At 50.0% G+C, this 24,993-nt stretch overlaps 1 protein-coding gene, 1 long non-coding RNA gene and 1 pseudogene across 7 annotated transcripts in view; 2 read left to right on the top strand and 1 right to left on the bottom strand.

Moving 5' to 3' along the window:
* The first annotated feature begins 690 nt into the window (after positions 1-690).
* On the top strand, positions 691-14,181 carry MAG (myelin associated glycoprotein). Of its 6 annotated transcripts, XM_014536583.1 has the most exons (13): positions 710-755; positions 1,364-1,501; positions 2,433-2,491; positions 3,203-3,270; positions 3,441-3,809; positions 4,955-5,251; positions 5,331-5,588; positions 6,717-6,977; positions 11,156-11,443; positions 11,786-11,882; positions 12,631-12,724; positions 12,955-12,992; positions 13,665-13,751. In XM_014536583.1, the coding sequence occupies exons 2-12, from the start codon at positions 1,412-1,414 to the stop codon at positions 12,979-12,981; spliced, it is 1,908 nt and encodes a 635-aa protein (XP_014392069.1). In that variant the 5' UTR covers positions 710-755; positions 1,364-1,411; the 3' UTR covers positions 12,982-12,992; positions 13,665-13,751. The 6 variants fall into 6 exon arrangements, with proteins under 6 accessions (XP_005862518.1, XP_014392069.1, XP_014392067.1 ...); XM_014536581.1 differs by lacking the exon at positions 12,955-12,992 and having other exon boundaries at positions 13,665-14,181; XM_014536584.1 differs by lacking the exon at positions 13,665-13,751 and having other exon boundaries at positions 12,937-12,989.
* Positions 14,182-17,832: 3,651 nt separating this feature from the next.
* Positions 17,833-19,379, bottom strand: LOC102261154 (annotated as a pseudogene).
* A 2,432-nt stretch (positions 19,380-21,811) lies between these two features.
* Positions 21,812-24,993, top strand: part of LOC106725437 — a 15,310-nt gene continuing 12,128 nt past the window's right edge. The window contains exon 1 of the long non-coding RNA XR_001361322.1: positions 21,812-22,060. This is a non-coding gene — a long non-coding RNA (uncharacterized LOC106725437). The remainder of the gene's footprint in view (positions 22,061-24,993) is intronic.

Here is a 24,993-nt window from a genome sequence, read left to right as displayed (position 1 = left end):
GTGCAAAGGCCTCCAGTCAGAAGGTGCCACAGGGTACTGGACAGATACGTGCATGCATCCACCCTTCGTTTATGAAGCTTAGCTGCGCCAGGAGCTGGGCTACAGCAGGCAAAGCCCTCGTCCTCCTGGAGGTCATGTTCTCATGAGAGGAGATAGTCAATACCTAAGGTCATTTCTGATGACAAGAAGAGCCTAGAAGCAAATAGACCAGGATGCAGGCACCACTGTGACCAGGGAAGTGACTGTAAGGGAGGGTGGAGGTGACACTGAAGCCCAGAATGGCAAGGTCCTGTCTCCTCTCCCGCCCACACCGGCCCCTGTTGCCTCTCCTGACCAGGGTTGTACCTGTCATTGCCACCAAGATTCCCTGGATGCTGAGGACAACGCCTTCTGTTTCTCAGTCTGAGATGTTCAGAGATATTAGAACGCCCTCCCAGGGACTCCGAACCAGGGTGCACAGCAATGCAGGAGAGGGGAACAAGTGAGGCAGCCCCCCCATCCCGTCCAGGAAGGAGCTAGTAGAACCCAGGCATCAGGCTGCCCAGTCGAGCAATGGTGACAAGGGCCCCTTTGTGCCCCCCTCCCCCGGGGACAGGGAGGAGCTGGGCCCTGGAGGCAGGCGGTCCCTGGCACCCACGGGGGGAGGGGGGTGGTGGCAGGAAGGAGGGGCCGGCAAGTGGGGGCCTAGACCCTGGGAGGCCAGGGGACTGTCAGCAGGGGTGAGGAGCAGAGGGTGCAGACACAGGAGCATCCTGGTGAGTACACAGCAGCCAAGAGGGGCTGGGGACAGGGTGGGAGCAGAGGGCCATGACTGAGAGGGTGAAGCAGGGGCACCGGAGGTATGTGCAAGGTGAGGATGGCGCTGTGAACTGCCACTAATTTAGGATGGGGAGGGTGTTCCTTGGGACTTTGGAATGAGCTGGGACCATGGCAGGACAGTGACAGGGCTTTGGGAAGAAACTACAGAGAGAGAAAGAAGGGCCCTCCTCAGCACCCCTCCTGGTGGAGGTTCTGCAGGAACAGCTGCCCTGGGGCTTCCAAGTTTGGGGCAGATGTGGTGGAAATGCCTGGGGCTGGGTGAAGAGCTGACTGATGCCCAGGTGATTAGATACCTGCATCCTGCCCTCTGGGAGGGTGAGGCAGTGGGGTTGGAGTGAGCAAGTTCCAGCACCTGGGAGCACAACAAGGGGTGTGCGTGTGTGCGTGCGCGTGTGTGTACATGTGTGTGTGCGTGTGTGTACACGTGTGTGTGCGTGTGTGTGCGTGTGTGCGCGTGTGGGTGTGTACCACCGTGGGTGGGTCTGAATTTACATCAGTGTTTGTCAACCTTTTTTCATTACACCCCCACCAAAAAAATTTTTAGACCTGCTCTTCCTAAAGCCCACTGGCCCTGTGAATTTCACTACTACAGATGTGCCGTGCACGTTTATGTACTGTGGCCCTGGAGGGTCACCATCACTGCCATCATCTGCCTTGTGTCCATCAGTATGTGTCTGGGCAGGTCTGTCCTAGCTGCATGTCAGTGTGGGTGTGCAGCCGTGTGTCTTTGTGAGCATGGCATGCAGGCAGGTCCACGTGCATGCCTGAACGTGGTGCCAATGTCAGTGCAGGTGTGCTTCTGTGACTGTGTGTGCCAGCACAGTCTACGAACACAGGGGTCTCAGTGCCTGTTCACATTGTAGGGTCCTGACCAGGTGTCCACATGAGTCTCTGTGGCCCAAGCCTGCTCCTCGGGCTGGGTCTAGATCTATCATATTTCAGAGCAGCATTTGCATGTGTTTGGCTGTGTATGCATCTGTGTCCGTGGGAAGAGGGTGGTGAAGGCCTGGAAAGGCAGCTCTTGGAGACCCTGTCTCCAACCCTGAGGGGGACCTACAGAGCAGCCAGGAGGGTCTCCTGACCTCCCAACCCCTGGTCCTTCCTGGCCCCACATAGAGCCCAGCCAGGACTGTGTCTCTTCTCTCACCCCACCTACCCCAGGAGTCCCCCAAGATGCAGCACCCTCCCCCTGAGGGAACAGGGCTCTTTTGTGCTGGGCACTGGCCTCTGCTGAGGGTGGGGACAGCAGGGGCCGTCTGTGGGGTGGGAGCGGGCGGCAGGAATTCACACGGCATGTTGGGAATGCTGATGCTGTGAAACCCAGTCATTGATGGCCCTGAGTCTCTGCCTACCACCTCCAGGTCTCCCCCCACTCACCACATCCCCTTCCCCCACAAGGCTCTGTCATTCCCCTTTCCTTCCCCACAGTTCTCCATGGCAGTTTGGTGGGGTGGGGAGTGACCCTATGTAGAGTAGCTGCTAGGCTGTGTGGGAGGGGCCCGAGCATCCACGGGCAGGCAGCCTTACGACAGGCAGCAACTCATAGCAGATGCTGCGCGGGACAGGGGTGCTCAGGCTCCTGCCCCCTTGCACCTGTCTGACTCTTATTCCAGGTTGGCAGGCTGACATCTTCAAGTGGGACCAGAAGACACCCCAACTCAGGGAGACTGAGGTGAGGGGCAGGGTTCCTTCCTCCGGGCTCCCCCTTCTTCCTGCTGCTGGTCCAGCTTGGCTCTGTCATTACTTCCTGAGAGTCCCCAGGGGCACCATGGTGCTGAGGATAATTGTCAGCATCTTATGACCACGTAGAGACAGGACAGTTGGGGGTTAAGCCTGCACACCTGGAGCCGGGCAGATAGGGCTTGGCCTAGAGCAGTGATGGCGAACCTTTTGAGCTCGGCGTGTCAGCATTTTGAAAAACCCTAACTTAACTCTGGTGCCGTGTCACATATAGAAATTTTTTGATATTTGCAACCATAGTAAAACAAAGATTTATATTTTTGATATTTATTTTATATATTTAAATGCCATTTAACAAAGAAAAATCAACCAAAAAAATGAGTTCGCGTGTCACCTCTGACACGCGTGTCTTAGGTTCGCCATCACTGGAGTTGATACTTACGAGCTGTGTGGCTTGGACAGGTTACTTAACCCTCTGGAACTCAGTTGTAAAATGAGAATAATGACTGCACCCGCCTCAAAGAGATCGAATGAATTAATATGGCAGAGTAAAGCACTGAGGACTGGTACCTGGTCAATGCCATAGAAATGTTTGTCTTTATCAATATTAATGGCAGCACCTACTGTCTGAACAAGCCCCCTCCTGAAGCCTTAATAGAAGAACCCCTTCCCTAATCCTTAACCCCTCCTGTCCCTCCTCCAGCTGTCATCACACGCTGTACAAAATGATATTCCTCACAGCACTGCCTCTGTTTTGGATTATGATTGCAGGTACTGGCCGGGGAGGGGGTGGCTGGGGATTCTGGGGCCTCGGCCTGAGCAGGCTGCGCTTGTTTCTGTGGGTCCCTGGATCCCTCAGGCTGGGGGAAGGTGACGAGAATGGGGCCAGGTGATTCGGTCAGGACATGTCCCTTGGCCTCAGCAGTCCTACTCACCCACAGCCTCTCGAGGGGGTCACTGGGGTGCCTGGATGCCCTCGTCCATCTCGGCCTTCGAGGGCACATGCGTCTCCATCCCCTGCCGCTTTGACTTCCCTGACGAGCTGCGGCCTGCCGTTGTGCATGGCGTCTGGTACTTCAACAGCCCCTACCCGAAAAACTACCCCCCGGTGGTCTTCAAGTCACGCACCCAAGTCGTCCACGAGAGCTTCCAGGGCCGCAGCCGCCTCCTGGGGGACCTGGGCCTGCGCAACTGCACCCTCCTGCTCAGCAACCTCAGCCCCGAGCTTGGCGGCAAGTACTACTTCCGCGGGGACTTAGGGGGCTACAACCAGTACACCTTCTCCGAGCACAGCGTCCTGGACATCATCAGTGAGTGCCCCGGGGGTTGCACAGCAGTGGGGCGGGGGCATCCCTGGGGCAGGCAGGGGTGTAGCAGCACAGACCCAGGGACTTGTTTGTTAGGCTGGGAGGTGCAAAGCCGGGTGCCCACACAGACCAGGCGGATGACAGAAATGAGCAGAGCGGGGCCCCAAGCAGTCTCGTGGCCCTCAAAGGGAAAGGGGGATGGATAGGGCTAAGGTCTCCTGATCACTGCGTTCGCTGGGCAACTGTGGGAAAGTGACTTAACTTCTCTGAGCCTTGGTTTCCTCTTCTGCAATAGGGGCAGGGGCAGCACTTTAAGCTCAGTGAGTGAGTGCTTGTCAGGTGCTCAGAGACGTGGCTGGCACATGGCACTGGCTCTGCTCACCGCGCTGGGTGAGAATGCAGAGCCATTGCTGCCAGGCAGTTTGAACTTGAAAAAGAAACCAGAATTGTGTATTTTCCTGTGATCTCTGAATTCCTAAACATTAGCTGCTGGTTCCGATATATATTTTAATTCCTAAATGTAGGCCAAATAAAATGCAGCTCTGGGCCAGATTTGACCATCAGAGTAGGGCCCACTGCTTGATTTCGGACATTCCTACTGCCGAGTGCCTCAGAAGCCCTACTGCCTGGGGCTCTTAGATTCAGGCTTCTGTCAGCAGTGGGTCTAGCTAGATTACAGGCCTGATCCACCTCCAACACACACACACACACACACACACACACACACACACACACACACACACACACGGAAGTACACCAAATCAAACATGGGGAGGAGACAGGCTTCTTAAGGAATATGTTGCAGTGTCAAGACACAGATGATCAAGCCAGAGTGACAGGGTTTGAAGCTCAGTGTTACCAGCTGTGGCCTCAATCTCCTCAACTGCAGAATGAGTAAAGTAATATTACCTACCTGCTAGCATGGCTGGGAGGCAAATTCAACGCTGTGAAGGACTCAGACCAGCAATTGTTGTTTTCATTACCATTACACCGTGGTTGGATCTGTGCAGGGCTCTGGGTGAAGGTAACCGGGCAGAGAACGTTTCAGGGAATTCTGTATCCAAGGGGAGGGAACCAGGTACCAGGATTGGAGTTGGTCAAGGTGGGGATGTCTGCTTCTTCCGTCCTCCTTCTCCCTGCCCATGTAGACACCCCCAACATCGTGGTCCCCCTGGAAGTGGTGGCAGGCACGGAAGTGGAGGTCAGCTGCCTGGTGCCTGACAACTGCCCAGAGCTGCGCCCAGAGCTGAGCTGGCTGGGCCACGATGGCCTGGGGGAGCCGGCTGTGCTGGGTCGGCTGCGCGAGGACGAGGGCACGTGGGTGCAGATGTCGCTGCTACACTTCGTGCCCACTAGGGAGGCCAATGGCCTTCGGCTGGGCTGCCAGGCCTCCTTCCCCAACACCACCCTGCAGTTCGAGGGCTACGCCAGTCTGGACGTCAAGTGTGAGCCTGGGTGCCACCCGGGGGTGGGGGTGGGGCCCGTGGCTTCTGCCTGCTGATTCCACTGTGTCGTTGGCCTTAGACCCCCCTGTGATTGTGGAGATGAACTCCTCGGTGGAGGCCATCGAGGGGTCCCACGTCGGCCTGCTCTGCGGGGCTGACAGCAACCCGCTGCCGCTGCTGACCTGGATGCGGGACGGCACGGTGCTTCGGGAGGCCGTGGCCGAGAGCCTGTTCCTTGAGCTGGACGAAGTGACCCCCGGGGAGGACGGCGTCTACGCCTGCCTGGCAGAGAACGCCTATGGCCAGGACAACCGCACCGTGGGGCTCAGCGTCATGTGTGAGTGGCCGCCCTGCGGACTCGCTGGGCACTGTCCTGCAGAGCAGGGATTAGGGGAAAGGGGCCCTGCCCAGGGCGGGCGGGGCCATCAGGGACAGCACTGTGGTTGAGGGAAGATGGAGAGGAGGGCTGTGGGTCAAGGCATTCATTCATTCCTTCATTCTTTGCACAAATATCTAGTGAACACCTACTCTGCACCACTCTCACCCCTGGGACAGGAGCAGAAGACAGATGTGGTCCCTGTCACCCAGGAAAGCTGGTTTTATTCCGTTTCCTGGGGCAGCCTGGCTGACCTGGGAGTAGATCAGGGCCTGACCCTACGAATCTGAGTTTTAAATGAGTCCCAATGGGAGGGCTGGGGGGACCCCAGGCCTCACCCAGCCCATCGTGTGCACCTGTACATTATGGAGCCCCAGAGGAGGGGGCTAATCAGACAGGATTCTTAGCTAGGAACCCAGGAGAGGTCATTCATTCATTTTTTCATTCACAAATACTTATTGAGGCAAAACGCCAGGGCTGTGGATAATAATAATGACAGCTACAGCCAACATTTACTCAGCAGTTTCTGACTACTTTACACAAATGCTCTTCCCCCAGGCATCCCAAAGGCTGGCTCCTCCCACCTCCTTCTACTCTCACTGAAGCCTTCCCTCACCATCCTAGTTAAAACAGCAACCACCCTAACTTCCCATCCCTCCCTTCATTTTTCTCCAAAGCACTTATCCCGAATTTGCCAATGACACATTTTATTTACTTACATGGCAACTACCCACATGGGCAGGGATCTTCCTCTACCTCGTTCAGGCTGGAACAGTGCCTATTGCTTAAGTTCTCAGTTACCCCTATGGAGTTAGAACTATTATTAAGCCCATTTTCCAGATAAGAAAAAATGAGGCCCACAGAGGTTAAGACACACAGCTGGAAGGAGCAGGGCCTGGATTCAGACACAAGCATTCTGGCTGTAGAGCCCCTGTTCTTGTAAACAGGACAGCCAGGCCTGGGGTTCCCCGAGCCATCCTGAGCTGCTGTGCTTGGATTGGGGTTTATGGGTCACATTTGGGGGTAGAGGTTGGCTGGCAGAAGAGGTACCTCCTGGCATCTGACCATCACCCCCTGTTCTGCCCCTAGATGCACCCTGGAAGCCAACGGTGAACGTGACATTGGTGGCTGTGGAGGGGGAGACGGTCTCCATCCTGTGCTCCACACAGAGCAACCCGGATCCTATTCTCACCATCTTCAAAGAGAAGCAGATCCTGGCTACAGTCATCTACGAGAGTGAACTGCAGGTGGAGCTGCCGGCTGTCACACCTGAGGATGATGGAGAGTACTGGTGTGTGGCCGAGAACCAGTATGGCCAGAGAGCCACCGCCTTCAACCTCTCCGTGGAGTGTGAGTATGCCCCCTCCAACCCCCGTCCCCTGCTGAGAGCGGGCTTGACTGGTGTCTCCCCTCCACCTGAGGTAGATGGTTCAATAGGGGACGTCTGGGTAACCAAGAGTTAACGTTGCACCAGCAGGTAAGGATGGGGAAGGCAGGAAAGTGGAATCCACATAAGAAAATACAAGTCCCACCTGAGAACACTTGTCTCCACATCCTGGAGTGTGCTTTTACCCAGGGAGACTCTGGATCCTGTGGCCACTGCCCCTTTAACTAAAATAGTAACCATGAAATCTAACCCTGTGGGGCATCCCTATGTACCAGGCATTGTTGGAAGCTCTGTATAGGGACCCACTCATTTCATCCTTATGACATCCCTATGAGGGGGTTGTTCCATTACTGCCCCTAGTTTCTAGAGAAAGAAGCGGAGGCCCAGAGAGGTTGTACCACTTGCCCAAGGTCACACAGCTAGGAAAGGGGAGAATTTTAAGATTCAAATCCAGGCAGTTTGGTTCCACTCTTCTGTGCTGCCCAAAGCTTACTTCATCCTGCATTATTACATCAGAATACAGTCAGTGGTCTAGCAGTGGTTCTGTGCAAAGGGCTGTGTGGCTCTGTGAGAGGTGGGGCATAGCACCAAGAAGACACCAAGCTTATTAACAGATATAAGCCAGGGAGATGAGATGGATGCACATAAAAAGCTAACTGCCTTGGAAATGAAACTCCTTGTTCCACTGCCAGCTGGTGCCTCCCCAGCATCCTCTCTATGGACAGCACCACTAACACACCAATGCCCACCCTGGCTACCATTCTGGGTTGTAGCTCCCAAGTCACAGTTTTGATCCCCACTCCTTCAGAAACTCTCTCTGGAATGTCACCTCCATATTTCCATTTCTCCTGCTTCCTCCTCAGCTCTGACCTGACCTCTGGCACTAGTCTCCAAACTTCACTACTCTCAACCTCAATTACTTCACTTATAATGGTCCCCCGACACAAGTTTGCCAGAAGATAATGAGCACAGCCCATACATAATATTCTGCATGTATGGTGATAACCAGTACATGGTAGCTATCGATCATTCCCGGAGTGCCATCTTCCAGGGCAATGCCATGGCCATCCACTCCTTTGCTGACCTTTCATCATTGGCCACATTCCCTTCAGTCCCTGGTCACTCACAGCATCCAATGTGGTCACCATGTATGGGCTTTGTGGCACTGTCTTCTCCATATGTGCCCTTTGGGCCCAGCTTCCCTCTTCTGATGTACCCTTTTTTTTCTGTCACACCCCAAGCCAGTGGTCCTTAAGTTTAAGAGTCAGAACCCACTGAACATACACACACACCATCTCATGTACATTGTCAGTCACCCCCCCTCCGCCCCCCACATAGTAAGAGTGGTTGCAGCAAATGGCCATAAAGGGCCTATTCCGGGTCACGATTCCATCCTCTACAGGTGTGGCTGGGTCCTCCTGGTGGCCTGTGAAGCAGGTGTGTGTTAGCCTTAGTCCTTAACTAAGTAGAACGAAGGTCAGAATTCCCCCATGCTCATGCAGCTAGGAAGGTTGGTCAGAGCCAAGATTCTTCTGGACTCCCGTCTGCCCCAGATGTTACCTGGTAAACCTCGGCTGCTTCACCTCCCTGCAGGTCTTAGCACCCAAGGACTCACTTAATCTGGATTTTTTAAAAAACAACAACTCAATTTGGAATATAAAGCCATCAACCCACGGGAGTAGCGGAGCAGCTATGACATTTCCCCTCCCCCCACCCCCCTGCTAAGCTCCTCAGGCGTCTCCAAGGCCTGTGTCATAGTGCGTTCCCTCTGGGAGTGCAGCCTCAGCCCTAAAGTCTGTGTCCCTTAGCACCTGGCTTTAGTGCTCACTGACAATGGTGGGTACCCAGTCTGGTGCAGGGTTCCCAGTCTTACCTGCCCACCCCAGAGCCGGCATGGCTTGGGCACTGCAGGAGGCTCTCACCCTTACAGAGTGTTTGCAACATGCAAGCGACGAGTCTGAGCTCTTTGCCTGTATTGGCAATTTTATTCTCACAACAATGTGATTGGGAGAGGGGACTGTTGTTCTTTACCCCAAACCAGTTTAAGGAAACTGAAATGTTACTGGTATCAAGTAAGTACCCGAGAGCTGAACCACCCTGGATCTATATGCCAGCTCTCTCTCCGCCAGTTTAAGGAAACTGAAATGTTACTGGTATCAAGTACCCGAGAGCTGAACCACCCTGGGTCTATATGCCAGCTCTCTCTCCATCTTGCTGCACCATCTCAGACAAGAGACTTCACCTTTACTGAGCCTAAATCATTTCCTCTGAAAAATGAGTGTGATAAGAGTATCTTACTCCAAAGTTGGGTATGAAGACTACAGAAATGATGGTGATCTTCCACAGCATCTGACACTTCCTATATGTTCCGTAAGTCTTAGATATCCTCATCGCTTCCCACCCATCTTTCCTTTGGACTCCAGGCTGGATGTCCGCCCTGCATGCTGAAGCCAAGGCCTTGCTCACATGCTCCCTCTGCTGGAATGGTTCTATTTTTCTAATCATTAGTCCTCGGGTGGATGTTAATTTGTCTTTACAGCACAATCCTGTGTCTATCTTCAGAGTTCCTGTAGCCCCTGTGAGTTAAGGACCATTACCCTGTTTGCATAAATGAGAACTCCATCTTGGAGGCCCAAGGATGCTGAGGGCCTGATTGAAGCCACCAGCCAGTAGATGGCCACTTGGGGTTTGTCTAGTGTCAATTGGGGTGTCCCAGGAGGCCTGCAAAGCTTGGAAAATGCTGAGCACATGCAGGCAGGTGCCAGCATTCCCGCAGCATCTCGGGCAGACACTGTCACTGGAGCACTAGCGGTGCAGTCTTGAACGAAGGGGTTTTTAAAAAAATTTAATTGCTGTCCATTCAGGTTTGTCATTATTGGTTTATTTTGTAGTGTGTTAATTCGTTAACACTACAGCAAGCCTGGTGTATGCCTGCCTAAACAGAATTGGGGGTATTTAACTTTTGATTTACTAGACTTAGATATGTGTACGAATTGAGGTTCTGATTAGAACCATCTCTATTATGTATACATCTGGTCACGTGACTCCCTGGCCCATCACTGTCACCTGCATATTCTTTTGCTGGAAAGTGAAAATACTAGTAAGTGGGCTGGCGAGCTGAGGGTCTTTGGCCCGTGTGTACGTGGGTTTTGGTCAGAACCGAGAACCAGAACTCAGGCTACGGTGAGCAAAAGGGAGTGCTCGACTCTCCAGGAGGAAAGAGAATATAGTTTTAAAAAGCAGCATTCAAATTTTGACGATAATTTCATATTTTGGAAAATGAAAGAAAATCATCATACCTGTACCATTTTAAAAAATACAAAGGCAGTAATGCAAAGCTCAACAGAACCGTGGGTGGAGGGTGGTGCTGGGTTCGAGTGGCACTGGGACTCTCATGAAGGGGGTCAGAATGCAAGGGGGCTCTGGAGAGTCAACAGGGCCGTCTGCAGGGTGGCCTGAAAGGGGGGCGGCAGAACTCAATAGGTCACCCCACAAGTCTTCCCAGAGCTCTGCTACGTGAGAGACACGATGTAAGTGTGGGCAACAGAGCAAGACAGAATAAGAGCCTGTCTTGGTGGAAAAGAGAGACAAGCCGTATCAATATATAACCCGGGTAGGAATGAGTGCTGGGCAGAAAACTTAGCGGGACAGGAGTGATGTCAGTGAAGCGAGGTGGTAGAGAAGGAGAAAGTATCTGAGTGGTCTGAGTAGAACCTTCATGGAGCGAAGAAGAGAGTTGGGAAGGTGCCTTCAGGGAGTGTTCCAGGCTGAGGGAGAAACACAAATACCTGGGTGGGAAAAGCTCCATAAACCCGAGAAACAGCAAGGAGGCTGGTGTGGCGGGAAGGAATGAGCCTTTCAGGGTAAGACACGGAGGTCAGAGTGTGGCTCAGTCCCGCAGGGTCTTGCAGTCCAAGGCAAATAAGTTGGATTTTATTCTAAGTGACACAGAGCGATTGGAGGATAGGTTTAAGCAGGGAGCACCATGATGTGATTTATGTTTTGTGAGGTGAACACAGTTAGCCGTGTAAAGGAGAAAGCGCAGCTCACCTCGATGACAGCTATGCGGCTCCGGGCCCTCAGCCGGGGAGTCCTGGCTTCCGGCTGTCTCCAGCCACTCCGACCGATTTTGCCCCTGCAGTTGCTCCGGTGATCCTTTTGGAGTCCCACTGTGCAGCGGCCCGAGACACGGTGCAGTGCCTGTGCGTGGTGAAGTCCAACCCGGAGCCGTCTGTGGCCTTCGAGCTGCCCTCGCGCAACGTGACAGTGAACGAGACAGAGCGGGAGTTCGTGTACTCGGAGCGCAGTGGCCTCCTGCTCACCAGCATTCTCACGCTGCGGGGACAGGCCCAGGCCCCGCCCCGCGTCATCTGCACCTCCCGCAACCTCTACGGCACCAAGAGCCTGGAGCTGCCCTTCCAGGGAGCCCGTGAGTGGCGTGGTCTGGGGCTGGGAGCCACAGGGAAGAGGGGGCTCCTCTTGGATCCAGGCTCCTCTCCCCAAGGCTGGCTGACCATCAGCCACCCTGGGTCAGGCTACGCAGGTGGATCATACGGTAAAGAGGTCCCTCTGGACCGGAAGGAGAGGCCGCCCTGAGTTTGCCCGACTGTCCTGGGCCCTCCAGGCCCTCCAGGCTAGTCAGTCAGTGAAGGATGTGCCAGCTGTACAGATATTTTTCACTGTCACTGATGTCCCAGTCCGTCTCCTAAGAACCCAGGCGTGTTCGCTCCCACCAGCAGTCTGAGGGCACCTGGGTTTTCTCTCTCCTCAGACCGCCTGATGTGGGCTAAGATTGGGCCCGTGGGAGCCGTGGTTGCCTTTGCCATCCTGATTGCCATCGTCTGCTACATTACCCAGACACGCAGAAAGTGAGTGCCCCACCGGGGCCGACCTGGGGGAGGGGAGAGACTCTAACGGTGGGGGAGGGGTGGAGGGAGGCTGAGGGCTAGGCAAGGGAGGGCAGCCCTGTGTATGTGGGAGGGTGTATTCTGCTCTGAGGATGTTCCGCTGGACGGAGGAGAAAGGAGTCCTGCTTCCATGAGCCACTACAGGTCAGCATGTGCCAGTGCCTGAGCCAAGCACTTTCCACCAGTCATTTCCTGTTTCTCCACTCTGCCCTCCTGCCCTCCAAGAGGTGTGATGGGGAAAGCCAGCTTCCCTGCTTGCAGCTACAGCGTCGGTCACAGTTGGTTCCAGAAGTGCCAATGACTACCCACATCTGTGGCAACAAAAATGCTCCCCAGCCCAAACCACACCCACCTGCCACCACTGTGCTGCTATTTTCCTTCCTTGTGGCTCTACCGAAAATGAGTTAATCTCCCTGCTCCATATCTTGGCAGCAAGAGGGATAGACAGACCCAGAGCAAATGAAGAGAACCTGGAGAAGCCAGGAGGGTCCTAAAAAGTGGTAGAGACCAGGGGTCACAAAACAGGGGAGGGATGGACGGTGGTGGACAGGAAGGGCTGGTCATTGTAGAGCCCGTCTGCCCCATCTTAGATTGGTGGGACCAACTCTGGGGTCCCTTGGGCCAAATTCCTAAGGTAGATGAGGGTATAGAAAGGGAGGGGAAGGGAGGCCTGGGAGTCCCACTGGGGCTCTCATTTCCTGCCCAACAGAAAGAACGTGACAGAGAGCCCCAGCTTCTCCGCAGGGGACAACCCCCCAGTCCTGTTCAGCAGCGACTTCCGCATCTCGGGGGCACCGGAGAAGGTGAGGGCCAGAACCCTGTGGCTCCAAGCTAGTTGGGACCTAAATGTCAGGGACACTGGGGTCCTGGGAGAGGCCTGGGAGGCCAAGGGGCAGAGGGGAGGAAGTATGGAGGGCTGGCTTGGACCTAGGCTGGGAGGGGTGCTGAGGCTGAGACTGTGAAGGGGACTATGGGGCTCAGGCCCAAGGGAAGCCCTCATGTAGGTCTATGACAGCATTTCCTTCTCCAATAGTCCAGAGTGGTCTCTACCCTGGAATGAGCACTCAGGAGGTAGGTTCCGGGGGGGCCTCAGTGTGCCTGCCTCTGGGCCCTCAGTGGGCCTTGGGGCTGTCATGCATATGTGTGCGTCCCTGTCAGGAGTCCAAGATGGTCCCTGGTTAAGTCTGCCCTGCCCAGCACTCCTAGCCTTGTCTATTCTGTCCCACTGCTACTCCCTTCTGTCTGTCTGTCTTTGGCCATTGTTCTATGTGTCTGTCCAAAGGCTTGTGTGTGTGTGGGAGGGGAGTATGGGGGTTGGGTGAGGGTGGTGGTAGAAAGCATGAAGGGGAAGCCAAAGCCACACCTACAGGATCACCAAGATTGAGGTGTACAAACATTTGGAAAGGTGAAATCTGACCAGGTGGCTTTACTCTGGAAAGGTGTTATGGATTGAGTTGTGTGCCCCCAAATTCCTATGTTGAAGAAGTTTTCCTGAAGACATTGAATTTGTAGGCAACTTTCAGGCTAAGCGATGAGGTGGGTGTTGCGAAGGGGGATCAGCATGGGAAAAGGCTCTAGAGTGGACACGGGGACTGTGGGGCTGGCTGGGCTGGAGGTCCTTGAGAAAAGAGGTTCATATGGAGCTTTGGGACTTAACTCTAAGGTATGGGGTGCAAGTGACTCCAGCCTTTGGATCTGGAAAAGGTGGAACGGGACCCTTCTAATGGTTGGTTCCCTTCATAGAGTGAGAGGCGCTTGGGATCTGAGAGGAGGCTTCTGGGCCTTCGGGGGGAGCACCCAGAGCTGGACCTGAGCTTTTCTCACTCGGACCTGGGAAAACGACCCACCAAGGACAGCTACACCCTGACAGAGGAGCTGGCCGAGTATGCGGAAATCCGTGTCAAGTGAGGGAGCTGGGGGCAGCCTATGTGGCCGCCACCCTCGCAGAGCCCTCCCTGGCCCACACTGGCTGCGGGCTCCCTTCCTCCCTAAAGTACTGGGGGCTGAGGCAGGAAAGGGATGGAGCAGGTGACAGCAAGGTCCTGGGGGTCTGGCCCCCCATCCTTCCCAGCTGCCCCTCCCCAGCCAGCACTGCATCCTCACAGTGTGGCTCTCCTCTAACCTCCTCTAACCTCATCTGTCTGGAGGGGAGTTTTGTCTGTCTGTGTTATTTATTGCTATCCCCTGCCTGGTCTCCTCCCCTACACCTGGCCCCAGGGTGTATACTGAAGGGACATGGAATAAATGCCCCAAAGCCAAATGCCTGTCTAGATCCTGATGATTTCTGACCTGTCCCTGTGGGAGACTTCTATCCCCCTCCTTACCCTCTGCTGGGCCCTGTGTGTGGGCAAGGTCCAGGGATTCTAGCCCTGAGCCCAAGCCAACCACCATTAAGTTGCTCCCACTCTGAGCTGTGGGCTGGATCTGGCTCACAGCATGCCTTATTTGACTTCTGGTTTATTTCACATAACAGCCCTCATTCCTGCCTCCGCCACAATCAGAGTGACTGACAGTGTTGCACTTGCACTTGACCACCACAGCTGTGACTCACTGAAAGAGAAGGGTTATGGGCTCCCTATACACCGCCGTAGTTCCCACCATTTCCTGTTGTCCCACACCTGGCTGGTTTCCCTCACTCACTGACATGCCCTCCTGTGCCCTGAAGGTCAGGGGTGACCCGAGGCCTATTCATGAGCCTGTATTGGTTTGACTGCCATCCTTAACATTCATGTTGCACTCTGCAACTTCAGTCTTCAAACTACTCCATTTGGTTTAAGAAACATTACTTAGGTTCCAGCTGTGCGTTGAGCCCATTCAGGAGGCTCAGGCTATCCTGGGAAGGGACCCCCAGGACAACCCTCTGAAGATGAAAACACTGGGGCCAAGAGAAGCTAGGTGATTTTTCCAGGGTCCTGAAGCTAGTAAATGGTGTGGCCAGGCTCCAGACCCTGAGTGGCACACTCACAGGAGATTTACTAGCCACACCCTACCTCCTGACTTCCCAGGGGCCACGCCTTGTCGAGGTTGCAAATTTGTCAGCTGGCTGTGGACAACCTGTGCCTGTGGTCCAGACTCTCTTGGAAGACTCTCGAGACGGTTTGGGCAGACACATGGAGAGACTTGTTGGGTGGCTCTAGGGTGGGGGCCATGTTCCCCTAGCACACCCAAGCAGCACTACTGATCCTGTGCACAGTCCTGCCTTCACATGGCTAAATCTTGGTCTGTTTCAGCCTAATGAACTCTGCTGACCTCACTCTGATGACTCCCTAAGACCCTGCCAACCACAAAGGTCCACAGGTCCCTGTGGCCTTGGTGTATCCTGAGACTTTTGCTGAGTGGCCTCAGACCCAGCACTGGTGCTGAGTTTGAATCTGTATGAACGTGGTGAACACCACTCGCCCCTACCTGGTCACTCACTGAGAACCTACTTCATGCAACTTGTGTACTGCCCAGAGGCTTTTTCATGACTGAGCTTAACGGGCAGCCAGCAGGAGGAGGTGAATCTAGGATTTCAGGTGTCTGGGGCCCTTTGCTGACCAGCTTGATGCTAATGGAAGCTGGTCTTGTTATGTAGCTTGACCCCTCCCATGTGCACAGGCCAAGTAGAGGCAGCCACAAACTGTGGATTGCTTTGTAGCTCCAAACAGGTAGCCCAGGGATGATCACAGAAAGTACCTGACATTGAACTGTACCAGAATCCCTCCCAAGAGGCCTCAGAAACAACACACCTGTTGGCAGGATTCAGACCCCATCAGAGCATGACCCAATTACCTCTACAACCAACACATCAAAAGAGAGATCTTGGCAGGCACCAGACCCTGCTGGGATGAATTCTGCTATGTGGGGTCAGCCTCTTCACAGTAGCTCATACACTGTGGTCAGGGTCAATCCTCATAGTCAACTGGGCTGACTATGGGCCAACAGCAATCAAGACTCAACTACAACCAGAGGCTCACATAATCCTCACAAGTTTCCTAGAATAGGTGATCAGGGAGATTCCACCACCAAGCCCAGAAAACACCTATTACATAAGGCCACCATGCCAAGACTGGGAACATAGAAGATCTACCTAATATACAGAAACAAATACTGAGAGACAGCCAAATTGGGAGACAAAGAAATATACCCCAAATGTAAAAACAAGAGAAATCCCCAGAAAAAGAATGAAATGAAATGGAGGTAAGCAATTTAACTGGTACAGATTTCAAAACAATAATTATAATGATGCTCAAGAAATTTAGGGTAAGAATGGATAAACTCAGTGAGAACTTAAACAAAGAGATAGTAACCATAAAAGAGAACATAGAAACTATAAAAAAGAACCAGTCAGAAATGAAGAATACAATATCAGAAATGAAGAATACTCTAAAAGGAATCAATATCAGGTAAAATGAAGCAGAAAATCAAATCAGTGATTTAGAAGACAAGGTAGCAGAAAACTCCAAATCAGAGCAGAAAAAAATTTTTTTAAATGAGGATAGAGCCTGGCTGGCATGGCTCAGTGGTTGAGCGTTAACCTATGAACTGGGAGGTCGAAGTTTGATTCCCAGTCAGGTCACGTGCCTGGGTTGAGGGCTCAATCCCTAGTGTGGGGTGTGCAGGAGGCAGCTGATCAGTGGTTCTCTCTCATCATTGATGTTTCTATTTCTCACTCCCTCTGCCTTCCTCTCTGAAATCAATAACAATATAATTTAAAAAATGAGGATAGTTTAAGGGACTTCTGGGACAAAATCAAGCATAACAACATTCATATCATAAAGTACCAGAAGAGAAGAGAGAGTGAGCAAGGGACTGAGAACCTAGTTGAAGAAATAAATGACTGAAAACTTTCCTAATCTGGTAAAGGAAAAAACCCCACACAAGTCCAGGAAGTGCAGAGTCCCAAACAAGATGAACCCAAAGAGGCCCACACCAAAACACATCATAATTAAAATAGCAAAGATTAAAGACAAAGAAAGAATCTTAAAAGCAGAAAGAGAAAGACAGTTATCTGCAAGGGAACTCCCATAAGACCATCAGCTGATTTCTCAACAGAAGCATTTCATGCCAGAAGTGATTGGCACAAAATAGTCAAAGTGATGAAAGCAAGGACCTACAACCAAAATTACTTTACCCAGCAAAGCTATCATTTAGATTTGAAGGACAGATAAAGAGCTCCTACACAAGAAGAAGCTAAAGGAGTTCATTACCACCAAACCAGTTTTTTTGTTTTGTTTTGTTTTATTTTTGTTTTTAAAGAAAGAGACGTTTTATTAGCCTTGTTACGGCAATGCATTAAATGAAGGGATCCTCAGTGCACAGCCCACCCAAGCTGCAAGCAGATAAATCAGAGAGTGGAACCGATTATTGTACACAAGTGCAGCCACAGGATCACCCTGAACCTCAGACAGAAGATTGAAAATCACTTTACAAAAAAAAAGTAAATAAAAATAACACCCATTTTTCTATTTAAAGAAGTGCCAGCTCTTGAGTGGCAGAGCATGGAAAGACCAATCGCTTTAATGCTCAGCTGTGCAGCCTGTGAGGGCCAGGCCTGTCTTGGCTTCTAAAGCTTAATTTAAGCATTCTAGAGTTTCCTCTTTTGAAGTACTTCTGCTTTAGAATTTTCTTTCTCTACTAATTTATGAACTGTGTCAGTCTAACAGTTAGCCAGCCTTCATTAGTTGTAAGTGTTAAGACCACAGAACCTCCCTTTGTAAGGCTTATATCTGAGTCAAGAATGAAGAGAAACTAAACACCAGAACCTTAAAAAGTCAAATGATAGTGGAGCCAGTGCCCATTTAGAAAAGCACTCTTACCCTCTCCCCCTTAAAGTTCTACTTTAGTAAATATTAACATATAACCAATTAGGAAAATATTTAACCCTGTTAGCAAAATTAACACCATCATTGCGAGAGTTACTCTTTTGTGCATAGTAAATGTTGCAAGATGAACTTCACATTGGATAAAGCAGATCTGAAAATCAGTTTGCAATAAAGTGTGCCTCCCTCAACGTCAACCTGAGCTCAGGGAAATGAACAGAGCCCTGCATCTTCTGCTGGTCTGCAGCCACGCTAAATCGTCTGGTAGCCGGCATAGCTCCTCTTCCTGCCAATGAGGTACGCGATGAGGACGATGAGGACCAGCCCTACCAGGGCACCACCCACGGTGATGGGGATTGGCATGTTATTCTCATCCAGCTGACATTCTTCCACAGACCCAAACTTGTCACCTTCTACCTGGAAAGCCTGGACCCACACTTTGAAAATGTTGACAGAAAAGGCCTCTGTGACCCAAATGTGCTCCTTGGCATTACACTTGTAGGAATTCCCTATAGTGGCCTGAAGTGCTCTCAGTAAGCTGTTAGTGGCCTTGAAGGTGGGGTCTTTGGTGTCCGGAAGAGTCATGTTCAATTGGATTTCTTGAAAAAAAAAACACCCCCACACACAAAAAACAAAACAGCTAGAACTCACATTCATTCCAAACTGGAAGACTAGGAAAGTGCTGGTCTCACTCTGGAGCTCAAGGGTCATGAGCTGGGTAGTGCAGCTCCCACCGACTTTGGTGTTATCTGCGTTAATGTTGAATACTCTGGTCACAGTCTTGTCTTCCTTCTTCTTATAGGTGACATTCAGCTGCACCCCAAGCTGGCAAGCAGACAGGTTCCGTTGGTCCCACTCACGTTGTACTTGTGCACCGAGGGGCTCTCAGGCACTGGAGACGGTGGAGTGGGGAGGGGTTGGTGAAGGTTGGGAGGGGAAGGGCGGGGAGGTGAAGAGTGGGGAGGGGATGATGAGATGTTGGTGAATTGTTGGGGAAGGTCCATCTTGCATACAGCATGTCTCTTTCTTGCTGAAGCTAATTTGAAAGGTTTGCCTAGATGGTGACAGTTACACTATTCATGTGGACCTGGTTGCTGCTCACACATATGTATTTTTTATTTATGTCTGCCATGATGTCAGTTATGGATTTTATAGTCTTGACTCCCTGGAAGCTTGCATTGGGGAAAATCTGTGTGTCTGACAAGTCATAAAACAGAACGCATCATCTGGACACTGTAACGTGTAGCATTTCTTGCTAAATTGAGGGCCAGTGTATGTCTTCTTCCAAAAGCAATCATGAGACTGGGGTTAGAAGCTCCTCTTTACCACAGGAGCTGCTATTTAATGCTTTGCATTAGGTGACAGGTCGAAGATCACATTCTTAGAGCCACTCTTGGTATTATAGTTGATTGAGAAGTCAGCAGAGAAGTTGGCCATTATACAAGCTGTCCTGTTGCCAACCTTCACTACAAACAACACTGCTGATGCACCACACAAGGCCTGCGAGTAACAGCAGGAGCAGTGGTTGCCTCCGGGGGTCGCCATGGGCACCAGGGCCACGGGAATGGGAACTTGGAGGGGTCGGGTGGTTGGGCCACCAGAGGGTGGGCGCTGGGGAAGGGCTGGGGGCCGGTGTGAGAGCAGCAGGTCCTGCGGTCAAGAGCACCACCAAACCAGTTTTATAAGAAATGTTAAAGGGACTTCTTTAGGAAGAGAAAGAGAAAAAAAATAGTTATAAAAAACCAAAATTACAATAAATGCACACCTATCAGTAGTCACTTTAATTGTAAATGAATTAAATGCTCCAATTAAAAGACATAGGGTAGCTAAATGGGTAAGGAAACAAGACCCATATATATGATGTCTACAAGAGACCCACCTCAGAATGAAAGATACACACAGACTGAAAGTAAAGGGATAGAAAAAGATATTTTATGCAAATGGGACCAAAAAAGAAGCCAGGGTATCAATACTTATAACAGATAAAATAGACTTTAAAACAAAGGCTATATTAAGAGACAAAGGAAGACATTACATAATGATAAAGAGATCAATACAATAAGAGGATAGAACCCTTGTAAACATTTATGCATCCAACCAAAGAGCACCTAAATATACAAAGCAAAAGGGAGAGAGCAACAATAATAAAATCATAGTAGGAGATTTTAACACCTCACTGATATCAATGGATAGATCATCCACACAAAAAATCAACCAGGAAATAGCAGCCTTAAATGACACACTAGACCACATGGATTTAATTGATATTTTCAAAATATTTCTCCCCAAAGCAACAGAATATGCATTCTTTTCAAATGTACATGGAACACTTTCAGGAATAGGCTACATGTTAGAACACAAAAAAAGTCTCAGTAAATTGAAGAAGATTAAATTCATATCAAGCATCTTCTCCAACCACAATGGTATGAAACTAGAAATCAATTACAAGAAAAAAACCTAAAAAACACAAAACACTTGGAGGCTAAAGCACATGTTACTAAACAATGAATGAACTAACAATTAGATCAAGGAAGAAATCAAAATATACCTGAGACAAATGAAAACACAATAACCCCAAATCTGTGGGACATAATGAAAGCAGTCCTAAGAGGGAAATTCATAGCATTATAGTCCTACCCCAAGAAGTAAGAAAAACTCAAATAAATTAAATTTATACCTTAAGGAACTAGAAAAAGCACAACAAGCAAAGTTCAAAGTGAGTAGAAGGAAGGAAATGATAAATATCAGAGTGGAAATAAATGAAAAATAGTCTAACAAAAACAATATAAAAGATCAGCAAAACCAAGAGCTGATAGAGATAAAAAGATAAACAAAATAAATAAACCTTTAAGCAGACTCATCAAGAAACAAAGAAAGCCCTAGCTGGTTTGGCTCAGTGGATAGAGCGCTGGCCTGCGGACTGGAGGGTCCTGGGTTTGATTCCAGTCAAGGGCACATGCTTGGGTTGCGTTTGCTCAAATAGTGACATGCTCACAGCTGAGACATGCTGGGCATTTTGGAAGCAAGCTAACACAGGAAGGGGAATTTGCTCTAAAACTCTCTTAGGCTGGGAAAGGGAGCCTGCACTCCCACCCCCTCCTTGCAACACAGAAGCTGTTAAATATCTAAACAGAACCAAAGCCTGCTGAAGCCCACTCAGAGTCTGAAACGCTGCCTTCAATGCTACTTACCAGACCCAAACTTGTCACCTTCTACCTGGAAAGCCTGGACCCATACTTTGAAAATGTTGACAGAAAAGGCCTCTGTGACCCAAATGTGCTCCTTGGCATTACACTTGTAGGAATTCCCTATAGTGGCCTGAAGTGCTCTCAGTAAGCTGTTAGTGGCCTTGAAGGTGGGGTCTTTGGTGTCGGGAAGAGTCATGTTCAATTGGATTTCTTGAAAAAAAAAAAACACCCCCACACACAAAAAACAAAACAGCTAGAACTCACATTCATTCCAAACTGGAAGACTAGGAAAGTGCTGGTCTCACTCTGGAGCTCAAGGGTCATGAGCTGGGTAGTGCAGCTCCCACCGACTTTGGTGTTATCTGCGTTAATGTTGAATACTCTGGTCACAGTCTTGTCTTCCTTCTTCTTATAGGTGACATTCAGCTGCACCCCAAGCTGGCAAGCAGACAGGTTCCGTTGGTCCCACTCACGTTGTACTTGTGCACCGAGGGGCTCTCAGGCACTGGAGACGGTGGAGTGGGGAGGGGTTGGTGAAGGTTGGGAGGGGAAGGGCGGGGAGGTGAAGAGTGGGGAGGGGATGATGAGATGTTGGTGAATTGTTGGGGAAGGTCCATCTTGCATACAGCATGTCTCTTTCTTGCTGAAGCTAATTTGAAAGGTTTGCCTAGATGGTGACAGTTACACTATTCATGTGGACCTGGTTGCTGCTCACACATATGTATTTTTTATTTATGTCTGCCATGATGTCAGTTATGGATTTTATAGTCTTGACTCCCTGGAAGCTTGCATTGGGGAAAATCTGTGTGTCTGACAAGTCATAAAACAGAACGCATCATCTGGACACTGTAACGTGTAGCATTTCTTGCTAAATTGAGGGCCAGTGTATGTCTTCTTCCAAAAGCAATCATGAGACTGGGGTTAGAAGCTCCTCTTTACCACAGGAGCTGCTATTTAATGCTTTGCATTAGGTGACAGGTCGAAGATCACATTCTTAGAGCCACTCTTGGTATTATAGTTGATTGAGAAGTCAGCAGAGAAGTTGGCCATTATACAAGCTGTCCTGTTGCCAACCTTCACTACAAACAACACTGCTGATGCACCACACAAGGCCTGCGAGTAACAGCAGGAGCAGTGGTTGCCTCCGGGGGTCGCCATGGGCACCAGGGCCACGGGAATGGGAACTTGGAGGGGTCGGGTGGTTGGGCCACCAGAGGGTGGGCGCTGGGGAAGGGCTGGGGGCCGGTGTGAGAGCAGCAGGTCCTGCGGTCAAGAGCACCACCAAACCAGTTTTATAAGAAATGTTAAAGGGACTTCTTTAGGAAGAGAAAGAGAAAAAAAATAGTTATAAAAAACCAAAATTACAATAAATGCACACCTATCAGTAGTCACTTTAATTGTAAATGAATTAAATGCTCCAATTAAAAGACATAGGGTAGCTAAATGGGTAAGGAAACAAGACCCATATATATGATGTCTACAAGAGACCCACCTCAGAATGAAAGATACACACAGACTGAAAGTAAAGGGATAGAAAAAGATATTTTATGCAAATGGGACCAAAAAAGAAGCCAGGGTATCAATACTTATAACAGATAAAATAGACTTTAAAACAAAGGCTATATTAAGAGACAAAGGAAGACATTACATAATGATAAAGAGATCAATACAATAAGAGGATAGAACCCTTGTAAACATTTATGCATCCAACCAAAGAGCACCTAAATATACAAAGCAAAAGGGAGAGAGCAACAATAATAAAATCATAGTAGGAGATTTTAACACCTCACTGATATCAATGGATAGATCATCCACACAAAAAATCAACCAGGAAATAGCAGCCTTAAATGACACACTAGACCACATGGATTTAATTGATATTTTCAAAATATTTCTCCCCAAAGCAACAGAATATGCATTCTTTTCAAATGTACATGGAACACTTTCAGGAATAGGCTACATGTTAGAACACAAAAAAAGTCTCAGTAAATTGAAGAAGATTAAATTCATATCAAGCATCTTCTCCAACCACAATGGTATGAAACTAGAAATCAATTACAAGAAAAAAACCTAAAAAACACAAAACACTTGGAGGCTAAAGCACATGTTACTAAACAATGAATGAACTAACAATTAGATCAAGGAAGAAATCAAAATATACCTGAGACAAATGAAAACACAATAACCCCAAATCTGTGGGACATAATGAAAGCAGTCCTAAGAGGGAAATTCATAGCATTATAGTCCTACCCCAAGAAGTAAGAAAAACTCAAATAAATTAAATTTATACCTTAAGGAACTAGAAAAAGCACAACAAGCAAAGTTCAAAGTGAGTAGAAGGAAGATGATGATAAATATCAGAGTGGAAATAAATGAAAAATAGTCTAACAAAAACAATATAAAAGATCAGCAAAACCAAGAGCTGATAGTAAAAAGATAATAAACAAAATAAATAAACCTTTAAGCAGACTCATCAAGAAACAAAGAGAGCCCTAGCTGGTTTGGCTCAGTGGATAGAGCGCTGGCCTGCGGACTGGAGGGTCCTGGGTTTGATTCCAGTCAAGGGCACATGCTTGGGTTGCGGGCTTGATCCCCAGTAAGGGGTGTGCAGGATGCAGCCAATCAATGATTCTCATCATTGATGTTTCTATCTCTATCTCCCTCTCCCTTCCTCTCTGAAATCAATAAAATGTTTTTAAAAAAAAAAAAAGAAACAAAGAGAGAGGACCCAAACAAATAAAATCAGATATGAAAAGGAGAAGTAACTGACACCACAAAAATAAAAATTATTATAAGAAAACTAGAGGCCCAGTGCACGGATTCATGCACGGGGTGTGTGTGTGGGGGTCCCTCAGCCTGGCCGGTGAGGATCGGGCTGAAACTGGCTCTCCAACATCCCTCGAGGGGTCCTGGATTATGAGAGGGTGGTTCTCTGGTGATGCACCCCAGAATCGGGCTCCCTCCTCTCTGGTTCCCGGTGTGTCACTCAAGAACCGCAGCTGCCAAGTCACTGCGTTGAGAGTCTAGCCCCTGGTAGTCAGTGCATGTCATAGCTACCAGTTGGACGGTTGAACAGTGGGCCAGTCGCCTAGGCTTTTACATATATAGATATTATGACAACAAATTGGATAACCTGGAAAAAATGAATACATTCCTAGAATGCACACAATCTTTCAAAACTGATGCTCAACCACTGAATTAAAAAGAAAAAGAGAACCAAGATGGTGGCATAGGTAAACACCGGAGATTGCTGCCTCGCACAACCACTTCAAGAATACAACTAAAAGACAGAATGGGCATCATCCCGAACCACAGGAAGGCTGGCTGAGTGGAAATACTACAACTAGAAGGAAAGAGAAAAGCATACCAGGACTCAGAGGAGCTGCGGTGCGGAAGTTAAGTGCACAGGTACGGAGGCGGACGCAGAAAGGGCTGGCAGCTGAGGACATGGTTGGCTTTTTCAATCAGGAGGGAGTCTCAAACTCCCGACTGCTCTGAACTCCAGTTCCGGGCGAGTCTCTGGGGACCCTGACTGATACGGGGAGAGGCTAGACTGTCTGGCATCATTCACATCTTGAGGGCGGCTTTCTCTCAGAGGTGCTTGCAGTGATTACCGGGACACTGAGACTCGGGGCCTCTTAGGGCAGGACTGATGATCAGCCATAGCTATTTGCTCCACCCTATTGATCCCCTGGGACCCCGCCCCGCCCAAGCTGTGCACGGAGGCTTTTGCAATCTGAAAATTACCTAACAAACTTGAAGCTGGCCCAAGGCCCCAGGGCAACTTGCATTCCTTCACAGCTGAGCTCCTGCTGAGTAGCCTCAGGCAAAGGCTAGATTAGCACCTCCTGAAAGATCCAGGAGCCAGTATACCCGGTGGTCAGAGTGGGACCATCCAGATTGCAACCCCTCGGACCCATAAGAAACACACTCAGGGGGCAGACTCAGTGAGCACCAAAGCTCCACTGAAGCAAGTCTTGCCCCATAAGGGTGTCTCCAGCACAGAAGTTCTCCCACTGCAGACATAGCTGATTCTCACAGCCAATTGGCCTGGAGGTCAATTCCTCCCAGTGATACCTACAA

This window comes from Myotis brandtii, unplaced genomic scaffold (genome assembly GCF_000412655.1).
Source record: "Myotis brandtii unplaced genomic scaffold, ASM41265v1 scaffold165, whole genome shotgun sequence".
Taxonomy (NCBI): Eukaryota; Metazoa; Chordata; class Mammalia; order Chiroptera; family Vespertilionidae; genus Myotis; species Myotis brandtii.
Note: the sequence above shows the minus strand (reverse complement) of the source record. Positions and strands in the feature narration are given on the sequence as shown.

Coding starts and splice junctions, on each gene's coding strand:
- MAG (XM_014536581.1), top strand. CDS start 1,412: ATGTGCCGTGCACGTTTATGTACTGTGGCCCTGGAGGGTCACCATCAC. Junction 1,502..2,432: donor ATCAGTATGTGTCTGGGCAG/GTCTGTCCTAGC, acceptor CTCTTATTCCAG/GTTGGCAGGCTGACATCTTC. Junction 11,883..12,630: donor ATTACCCAGACACGCAGAAA/GTGAGTGCCCCA, acceptor CCTGCCCAACAG/AAAGAACGTGACAGAGAGCC.